At 39.4% G+C, this 11,018-nt stretch overlaps 1 protein-coding gene across 4 annotated transcripts in view; it reads left to right on the forward strand.

Annotated features, from left to right (window-relative positions):
* CRADD (CASP2 and RIPK1 domain containing adaptor with death domain) overlaps positions 1-11,018 on the forward strand; it is a 179,286-nt gene that overhangs the window by 55,934 nt on the left and 112,334 nt on the right. For 2 of the 4 annotated variants that reach the window (XM_017548640.2, XM_037745768.1), the window contains exon 3: positions 4,853-4,912. The exons of 1 other annotated variant lie outside the window; for it this stretch is intronic. In XM_017548640.2, coding sequence (XP_017404129.1) covers positions 4,853-4,912 — 60 coding nt within the window. Of the gene's footprint in view, positions 1-4,852; positions 4,913-6,302; positions 6,735-11,018 lie in introns of those variants that run through there. One more of the 4 variants, XM_037745769.1, reaches the window with a different exon arrangement.

Below are 11,018 nucleotides of genomic sequence, written 5' to 3' on the forward strand. Positions count from 1 at the left end.
AGTAGATCAAGAAGGGAAACACCTTCTTAATTACAAATGAAGTTTTAAAAAGTTGGCTTAACAAATATTGCTGTAAATTTGCTTAACAGATACAGCTGTATAGCTTAACAAATATAGCTCAGGAGACCTACCTGAGGATTCTCATGGTTTAGAAAAGAATTATTTCTAATAGGGAGACAATCATGTTGGGTGTATCTTAAAATGCTTGAGATAATCTTCAAAATATATTGTGAAACAGTGAAGCCTAATATTTTATATGACATGAGCAATTTGCCCAGTGACTTTGAACATTATCCTGACCATCAAAGAACATAATTTAATAAGCATTGTGGACTAAGTAACTTTAGTGTACATTTTCATAGCATCTCTAAAGATTTGGATGCAGAGTTATGAGTTCCATTTGATTGAACTGGTAGTTTTAGAAACAGATTTTTAAATTACTTACCAAGTGAAAAAGGAAAACACTTGTATTGAAAACCCTGGTTGTAGATCATTCTAAAGGTCATTTGGGACAGCAGAACAAGGTGACAATCTCACAGAAAATAGTTGGTAATGGGCTTTTAGAGATGGTGTTTTAATGCAGTAGTTATTTTGAATTATATTTAAAATGGTTTATTGACCCTGTTCTTCTGTTTTGACATTCTCTTTTGAGGCATACAAATTATACCAATGGTATTTGAATAGTGGAACTCTTGTGTACCAGTTAAGAGGGTGCATTTTAGAGTCAGACAGACCTGGGTTAAAATCCAGGCTCTCCCACTTAGTTGTTTTTTGAGATTTGGCAAGTCACTGCAGTCTCTCTAAGATTTAGTTTCTTCATTTCAAAAGAACAGACCTGACAGAGTTGTTGAGAGGATTAAAGGAAATAATTTTTTGTAAAGAGCGTAACAGTACCTGGCACATATTAAATGTTCCAAGAACATTTTAAGGCTTTTAATATTTTTCCTCTTCTCTTTTTTAAAGAGTGGTTGCTTTTTTTTAATCACAAGTAGTCCAATTTTTGAGAAGATTTTCATAATAATATATAGTAATGGAAAGAATGCACACTGTGTTGTCTGATAGACCCAGATTTGAAGTATTAAGAAAAACAGCATGAAATCGTGCTGCCCTTAACAGCCTCCTAACTTTAGGCGAATCATTCTGCTCTGTGCCTCAATTTTCTTCCCTAAGAAATGGAGTCAGAATGCTGACCTTGTTGGAGGTCGTAAGGATTTGAAGTGATATAGGCTAAGTGTCAAACTCTATGCCTGCAGGAAAGTCAGTATTCAGTGAATGGTTACTATCATTATTGTTATAAAGCTAATATCAAAGAACATCTTAAGCTTTTTAATATTTTTCCTCTTCTCTTTATCTTTAATTGTAATTCTTTAAGAAATTGGGTACACATAGCTAACACTGTGCAATATAAGAAAAATTTTAATAAGTTATATAAAAATGTATTATAATACTACATTTGGTAAACACAGAATAAGAGTCTGTAGGTAGGGATTATATGAGTAGAGAATGATGTGTACTTAGGGCCTGGCTTTGGGGTGCTTGTCAGAGATGAGTGTATGCGGAAGCAGCAGCAGGAAAAGTCAGTGTTTCATTTCTCAATCCCTTCTCACCAGCCACACCGAAGAGGTGATGTCATGGGCTTCTGATGCCGTGTTTGCCCCCATCACCCAGCCATCTGGAATAGCTGCTGGAGGTGCCCAGTGTGCCAGCACTGAAGGAAGGCCTGGCTGCTTGGCAGACATTGGTGATGCTGTGACATCGAGTTCCTGGGGAGGTTGCCCGCCCAGGTGGACTGCCACATGCTGTATGTCTTGCTTCGTATTTGCGCAGTATGGTGCTTGATGTGATTCATTCATCCGTTCATTCATCCTTTTTTTTTTTTGAGACAAGGTCTCACTCTGTCACCCAGGCTAGAATGCAGTGGTGATCAAGGCCCACTGCAGCCTCAACCTCCCAGGCTCATCCTATACTGCACCGCAGCCTCCTGAGAAGCTGTGACTACAGGCATGCATAACCACACCCTGCTAATTTTTTATATTTTTGTAGAGATAGGGTTTCACCATGTTGCCCAAGGCTGGTCTCAAACTCCTGGGCTCAGGCTATCTGTCTGCCTCAGCCTCCTAACGTGCTGGGATTACAGGCATGAGCTACCTGCCTAGCCTGTTCATTTATTTTTCCCCTTCCTCTCTCCTTCCCTTTTGTTTTTCTTTTTCCTTTCTTTTTTCCCTTCCTCTCTTCCTCCCTCACTTTCTTTTATCCAGCCATCTATCTATTCGTCAGTCCATCCATCTGTCCATCCATCCCATCCATCTATTCATCCTTCCATCTTCTAGGTCCTAGGTATAGTAGTGAACAAAATAGTCAAAATCCCTTCCCTCAAGAAGCTTACATTTTAGAGATTCAATGCATTTTCAAATGTGTTATTTCATTTGCTTTTTAAAACAAGTATATGAATTTTGAATTTTTTAGTACTTTCATTTGCTAGATGAGGGAACAAAAATATTTTGAGATTAAATGACCTACTCAGGATAATAGTGCTATGAATAAAACCCATTATTTTTTAAATTTAGAACGCTTTTATCTGTAACACTTTTTGTATTCTAAACAAGTTTTTAATCAATGAAACACGTTTTCACGCTGTTTTTCTTAATACTTTAATCACAGGTAGCCAAGGGAATTTTAAAGAACATTAAATGCACTCAACTCAGCTGCTTTAACCTTTCAATGTGTTCCCTCTGCTCTTAGAATGAGATTTGAAATCCAGAACGTCACTGCATCATGGGGCCAGTGCTTCCTTCCCTTCCCAGCTCTGTCTCCAGACCCTGTCCCTTGTATTGCCTGTCTTCTGCAAATGCCAGCCTTCTTTCCTGACCTCAGCTTCAGTCCTTTTCATGTACTGTTCCCTCAGCTTGAAATCCTCCTCTGTTCCCTTCTTGTTCCTCCTCGCCCTATCTATCTTCACCAAGCTAATCCCACTCAACTCACAGATCTCAGCTTTCATGCCACTTCTTAGGAAAAGGCCTTCCTCGTCCCCCTGCCAAGGTCAGGTCCCTGTACCATTGTGCTTTCTCATGGCACCCTGTGGTTTTCCTTCATGGCTCACCTATCACAATCCAGGATTTTGTTGACTGCCTGCCTCTCCTCCTGAAAAGGTTAGAGGGTAAGCTCCATGGGGCAGAACACTATTATGTCTTTTTCACCACTGTTTCCCTGGCTAGCACTGGGCCTCCTGTAGGCCCTCCAAAATATGCAAATAAATGAATGAATGAACACCCTGGCAGCATGGAAACCCAGAGCAGCACAAGTGAGTTCAAATGCTATGGTTAATTCCATCTCACTTCCCTCTTGGATGCGACTTTAGCAGTGTAGGCAGCTTACGAAATGCTGCAGGTTTCTTGTGCTTTACTAATGTTTAAATAAAGAGAAAGTGTTAAGATATGGAAAGTTTGTAAAGTGGCAGCAAAAAGTGACAAGGGGTGGGGACCCAAATACAGAGCCTAGGGAAAATAGAATACACCAAATTGTTTGTTTTTATGTCTCTTTTCCACTAGATTGTGAGCAAGTTAAAGTCAAGTACCAGAACTTATTTATGTTTATATTTTCAAAGAGACTGTAGTGCCTAGTTCATAGTAGCTATGGAATGAATGTTGAATGAATGAATGAATGATACACCTCTTACCTTTGAAGCTGAGTTCTTGTGTTCTTCATGCTGATAGTAGAAACAGAAACAGTTGAGTACAGTAGCTCATGCCTGTAATCCCAGCCCTCTGGGAGACCAAGGCGGGAAGATCGCCTGAAGCCAAGAGTTTGAGACCAACCTGAGTGACAAAGTGAGACCCCATCTCTACAAAAAGGAAAGAAAAAAAAAAAGAAAAGAAATTGGAACAGTATTATTTATAGAAAAAATACTAGGTCTAAAACCAGAGAGACCTAGGTTAAAACTGTATTTAAAATGAGAATAATTATTTTTATCAGGTGGAGTTGTTGGGAGGGTGGGATACATATAGATGGTGTACATAAAGTGCACAGCAAGCCGGGTGTGGTGGCTCACGCCTGTATTTCCGTCTACTGGGAGGCTGAGGTAGGAGGATCCCTTGAACCCGGGAGGCAGAGTTTGCAGTGAGCTGAGATTACACCACTGGACTCCAGCCGGGGTGATGGAGGGAGACTGTCTCAAAAAAAAAGTGCATAGCAGGCACCAGGGACATCTGACAGCTCCCTAGAACATTTAAGCTCCCCTTTTTTGCCTAAACTTTCCCTTTGGTATAATTTTAGAAAGACTTTTGAGGAGCATGACATAAATCATTAAAAAAGAGAGAGACTCAAAGCAGAATTGTGGCAGTTGAACTTTGACTTGTATTTATCAAAGCAAGCATGATGCTGGGATGCTTAAATAGCAGTACAGTACATTGCAAAGGAACTGGGGAATAATGTTCCTATTATTCTTGTCCATGGTGAGCCTATTACTAGAAAAGAGTGACCACATTGATTTCTAAAGTCTTTACATTCAAAACTGTCTGTGCTGGCCACCATCATTTATGTTTTTCCATCTCTATTTAAAAACATCAACTAGCCCCAACTTTTCCTCTAGTTATTTCTTTTATTAGATTTATTCTGTTCTCTACAATAAAATCTGTCTTCTATTCCTATCCATGCTGGTTCAAGTAGTTATAACGGGTGGATATAGGGTGTGTTGGTAAATACACTGAGTTCCTTGAGCTCCACGTTGATGTCCCTTAGGATGCAGCTAGGGATAGGCTAAATATTTTCTAGTCTCTCAGCTCCTACCCCTGGTCTAATTATGATATAGAGACCAGAGAAGTGTCACCCATTTTTCTTTCTCCTCTGAATGTAGAGCAAGAGCAAATGATTTCAGATGACAGCATGAGACGTTCGATCAACCACCTGGATTTATGTGAGTCTTGTACTAGGCCCATTACAGTTAAAAGCTCTAAGTCATTTTATAGCCACATCAGTTTAGTTCTCTTTTATAGCACTTATTATGTGATACAAAATTCGCAAGGCACTGGAGATACAAAAACAATTAGTTGCTCAAGGAACTTTAACTTGACTAGGGAACACAGACATAGGAGCAAACATGATACTGTCTGGCGAGACCACATAGATACATGTGCAAGGGGCAGAGCAGGCAATGATGACTACTGGTCTGGGGCAGTTGAGGGAAGGTAGCATATGCTGCCTAATGAAGAATAAATTAGAGCTTGCTGTGTGAACAGGGTTGTAGAGGAAATAGTACATGGAAAAACGGGGAGATGTGGACCCATATATTTTGTGCAGGGATGTCCAAGAACTTAGATATTGCTATGTTGCAAGTACGAAGGCTTTTTTGAGATCGGACAATCCCAAGGTAGGTTATGGACTCTCTTTGGCGTCCCCAAAATAAAAATAAAGCATTCAAATCTGCTGAAGATAGCTTGAATGGTATTTTTGCTAAAGGCAGAGTCATATACTGTATGTGCCAGATAAAAGTCAGTGCCTATTAAATAAGCATTGAGCTTACATTAATTAATTTAAAAGAAAGGATTCAAGCTTTGTACTTTACTAATCTGCATCTAGGGAACTAATCTGGTATGTGTTAATCTGGTATATGTTATTGTCAAGTCACCAGCTAAAGCAGTCTGTTGCATGGAACCTCTGCCCCCTCTTAGTCAAACAAATGCCATCATAAAAAGCAGTGCAAATTAAGTGTCACCTTTTCTCAATGGGATGGGGTGGTTTCTTTTGGAGCAGAGGTAGCTTCCAGAGAATCAATATAGTAGCCAGAAGAAAAATGGAGGGTGGCCTTACCTTGTCCACTCCGGGCTGCCCGGGAGTGAAATGGCACCTTGGATACTGTACTCCTTTAAATTGTCCATGTTGCCTGCTTCACAGCCTTCCCGGGCCAGGGAGCTGGATAGTCAGTTTATAGCTCTGAGAACCAGAGCAGGACTGTTGTGCTAGCAATTGCATGCTTTTTATGAAACAGGGAATGTTGTTTAGGGAATTTGGGCAGCTGGAACCTGCCACATTGGCAATTTGGACTGAGGAGGAATTTCAGGGTGATAAAATAAAGCTCATTATATAAATTTGTTTGGGTATTTAGGAGGCCGAGAAGGGCGGAGATGAGAGTATTCCAAAGGCAAATAGAGTTTCGTAAACAGCTCCCTCTCTATTCGTTTTTACTGTAAGCGTTGACTTGAGCTAGGAGGATCACATGCCTGTTTTGCAAAGGGCAGTCATGTTCTGCTGTTTCTTAGCTGTTTTGTCAGTTGGAACAAAACAACAGTGCTGCTCATTTTTTGCAGGGTTAGAGGAAAAAGGAAGGGCTGGCCGAAGAACGGGGTGGGGAGCTGGAGAAGAGAAGGGCCAAACGTTTCAGACTGTGGGGATGAGGACCTGAAGGAGGCCCATGAGACCTCAGGCATGGGCCCTGGAACTCTGCCTTTTTGAAGCCTGTTGACAATCTCACCCTAATTTAACCTTTTGTGGAATTCTTCCATGAGGTGCAGTTGCCAACGTCAGGCTTCCTAGAAAATTGAGCCTACCCACTCTGTTATGAAGCCTACCCGGAAGAGCTGGCAGAGTGGGCCCCCTCATTAGAAATGCAGCAACACTAACTGAAGCAAAGCCCTCTCGGAAGAAACAAACTCATTCCTCACACCTGCCTCACCCCACTCCCACCGCCAACCCCTGCGCAATACGCCAGCCCTCAATCAAAACTAAAACTGATGTCATTGCAACCTTTGCTTATTCGTTTTTGTGCATAAAGTGTCAACCTCCTGTTTTATTCTCATAAATAATGGAAATCTTACTCCATTCCAGAAAATTATAAAAGATAACAGGGACCCAATTCAAACAGAGTAAAAATAATTAGTAACTCACAAACTCTTGACTAGAAAGAAAAAAAGAGAGAGAGGGAAGGAGACAGAAAGAAGGAAAGAGAGAGAGAGAAATGAGGAAAGGAAGGAAGAAAGTGAAAGAAGAAAATCTTGTTGGTGTTAAAATGTGTCTTTAAGGGGAAGCTATCATTTAGGTTACTAGTGGTTTCTTTCTTTATCATTTTAATTTCCATTAATAAAGTGTGACTTTCAAAGGATACAGAGAATTTGGGAATAGAGAGTTTTATATTTTTTTGTTTTTTCCCTTCTCCCAGATACACAGTTATCTGACTATGTAGAAACACGAGCCCACCTATCCTGACTGACCTTGGCAGTGGCCACGGGACAGGAGGAAGTGTAGTGCCATAGGAAGGGCGCCAGCCCTGATGAAGGACCTGACTTTCTTTCCTTCTCTCTCCTACATCCAAATGTTGAGGCGACTGAGCAGTAGTGAGTGTAGCCTCTTCTTCTTTTAAAAAATGTACACGCTGTTTATTTGCAGTACAGATTTGAGGTTGGTACCTACTAATCTTACCAGGATATATATGTATCGAAAACATACAACATATTATTTAAAAACTAATGTATTATTTAGGTTTTACTAAATTATCCTGTTTTTAGGGTATGCTGATGGGCTAAGTTTGCCTAAGCTTCTGAGATTTAGATTCCTACTTATTGGCATTAGAGGACTTCTTTAAAACTAAAAGCTATTAAGATTAAATATCATAAAAGTCTTTCTAGGAAAATACAATCAAAAACATCAAGGCTGTCTCCTACAGTTAGTGGTTTCTATTATCTTGGTTCTCAGAGCTATGACAATGTTGTTGGATTTCAAGAATTCAAAAAGACAAAAAGGAAACTCATAAATTTGAAATGGGGAAAGGGAAAGATCTTGGTAGTCTTCTGTTTTTAAAATAGTCATGCTCATCTTTAAAATAGGAAAAACATTCATTATTTGTTATTTATCAAGGGAAAAAACCCAGTCTGTACTTTTAAATTAATGCAGAGACTAATATTTTATAGGGAGAACATTAATAATCATTGTAGAGCCCATTAATCACAACTCTGCTATTGATTTATTGTAAATATGCCTTCCATTTTCTTCCTCATTACCAATCACCTTCTTTAATTATAAGAGGGCTTTCATTAAAACTTTTGAGTCATTTATTTTGGAGCACCTAACTTTAGAAGACATTTCTTAATTTTTATAACATTCAATACAAATGTTTTTATTTTAGAAAACATCATAAAGTAAAACTTTACTAGAGAAGTTTGGCTAAAGATACAAAAATATATAGAAGGAAAAATGTATTTAAAACTGCACAGTTTTTACAACAGCATGTATGGTATTTGGATTCAGAATTTTAACTAGTAGTAATCTCATCTATGTAGTAATACATTTTAAAATAGAAAAAAAAAATCTGCCAAAACAGACCAGTTGTTTACTAGCTATTTAACTTTTATGGGCTGAAATTAGATAGTGAAGTGGAATAATTAGAACAATTTTTTCTCAAATCTAAATATTTTTCTTTTTCATTAACATTTCAGTTAAGTTTGAAGAAATTCCGAAAATGAGATTCTCATTAACTAAAAGGAATTCTAAGAGTTATAAGCCATCCACGTTTTTCTATGACATTAGGATTTTTCTTCGAAAAACAATTTTGGAGGAGGATTGTCAGATTTGTTAATTTTCCATAATGTGGTTTACCTAAGGTTTTGCTTTTTAATTAAAAAAATTTTTTTAAAGAAGCTTTCTTAGTGATTTTTGTCATCATTTTTATTTGTTGCCATGGAAATAAGAAATTGGATTATATTTCTGTGAAAGCCTTATTCTTAACATCAGTGCCTATCTAGAAAATATAGGAGTCACACTTGATCATTCAGAATCATTTTGAAATTCTCTGGTAAGTTTTTAAAAAGCCAGCGTTGATTAGTATTATGTGACTAGTTATATTTATTCTTATTACAGCAGTCTAGTTATTGTTTGTATAACTATAGTTTTTTCCTAATAAAAATAAAATGTCTATTTGCAGTATAAAAAGAAGTATGTATATTTGATAATTTTGTTGCATAAAATACTTAATACCTGTTAAAAGCTGTTTGACTTTCGGTTTTAAAACAGCTGTGTAGTTTGGTAAGTCCTGCAGATTCCAGCTTTCTCTGTGGCCTTCGAGCCAAGTAATTTTTTGCAACATTTTCCTTTGCTTTTTTATAAACACTTAAAAATTGTACTTGCTTTTCCTGAAGGCCAGTCATTAAGTTAGAAAGCACCAAAGGTGTTATGAAATTGCCCTTTATTTTTTCGTACATTCGGGGGGAATGATAGATTTTGTGTATCTCTTGTGAGTTGTTAGAAACATTTAGGGCTGCTAACTCCTGGAGCTGTATACTTACCTTATTACAGATGTAAAGATTTTGTCTAACTGCATTACTTTAAGATGAGTTTGTTGATGAGTTTGTTGCTTTCATGCTTTGGCAAGGATCTTTAATTTTACTTTTGTTTAGCGTATTTTGTTGTAATGTGCTTCTCCCCCATATCATGCTCCTAAATTTGGGATAAGCATAGAATCATTTTAGGACTGTAGGTTTACTAGAAAGCATGGCATATATAAATTAGTGACTAAGGATTATAGAGTCCCTTCATAAATATGGTCATCATGAAAAAAAGTTAAAAAGTCAAAGAAGGTGCTACTCCAGTAAAAACTATTTCCTCTGTAAAATCCTGATACCTCATAGGAAGCTTTGGATCTCGTTCTCAACTACCAAAATTCTTTAAATATGAAAGTTAACATGACATGAAAGTGGAATACACTCTGTGCTGAAAACCCACTGTTCAAGGTGTGTGGTTATTAATCTGGGTTTGAATTTACAAATTATATGGTCTGATTAATTTGTAGACAGGGACGATGGAGGTTAGTTCATGGGCTTTAGAACAAAGAGACTGATAAAATATTACTCATAAGCCTTTCTGCTTGTTTGTGACTCTCTGGAAATGCCATTAGACGGTTCTCATAGATATGGTCAAAATAAGTAGGCTTAGAAGTAAAAGACATTTTCTCCCCTGTAAAAGGAGGCGGCTGGCCCGTGCTCTTTCTAGGCTCTTCCCAGAGACAGGAACCTCTGCTTCGGAACCCTTAGTGCTTATTTTGTGCTCAGGTCTCCACTACGCACCATGATCTTTGTTATCTGATTTGCTAGCCATTGTTATGGAAAGTTCTCTATTGTAATGCAGAAAGCTCAACCAAGGCTCTTTGCTAATATCAGCAACCCAAAGGCGCTCTTCCACACACCACCTCAAAAAGAAAAATCCTTTAAAAGATGGCAAACTCTGCTTTGATGTTAGCCCAAAGCCCAAAAAAAAGTTCCCGAGTAGCATCTGGCCAAGCAGGGTAATCCAATCTATTTTAATGCAAAGATTTTCCAAGAAGGCAGGAAGCCGTCAAGGGGAAGGCTTTCAGGCATCTGCTGTTTTGTTTCCAGATCCCTTGTGTTAATTTAATGTTTCTAGGGATCCCGGCTGTTTCTTTTTTCTCGGAATCCCTGCTCTAGGAACTGGTGAGTGCGGGGGCGCTGTGCGAGCCGCAGATAAGCCAGCGCTTGGCCGGGCACCCGCGGGCTGCGCAGCGGGGCAGGGAGGCGCGCGGCCCTAGCCGGCTCCTCTGTGGCCCAGGGTTGCCTGGCCCAGCGCGGGGAGGCGGCGCCGACTGCCGGGGGGCGCCTGCAAGACCTGTTTTTTTGCCTTTGTCCAATTTGGCCCGAGCGAAACGTAAATATGGAGCGATCAGCTTGTCGTCACTTAAGGAAACCAGAGAAACTCAGCTCAATCTCCAGGAAACAAACTCAACCCAAACCTGAGTGAAACGTAAATCTTGCACAAACACACACTTGCATTTGCTTCTGGGAAGCAACACCGGAGAGATGGGCATTCCTTCCGAGTGCCCGTTGCCTACTGTCAGTAAAAACGAGTGATCACAGTTTGCTGGCAATTTCTTGTGTCCATAGCCGGTCTGCAGATCTTGCTTTGAAGGGGTGAGCTGTCCGGGTAGACTCACGTGTTCGTGAGGCTCCAGATCCTGAACAGGTTGTGCGCTGGGTCCCTCCTCATGGGGTGGGGTAAGGGGGGGGCGGGCAGGCCGCCCTCTT

Source organism: Cebus imitator, unplaced genomic scaffold (genome assembly GCF_001604975.1).
Source record: "Cebus imitator isolate Cc_AM_T3 unplaced genomic scaffold, Cebus_imitator-1.0 Scaffold212, whole genome shotgun sequence".
Classification (NCBI taxonomy): Eukaryota; Metazoa; Chordata; class Mammalia; order Primates; family Cebidae; genus Cebus; species Cebus imitator.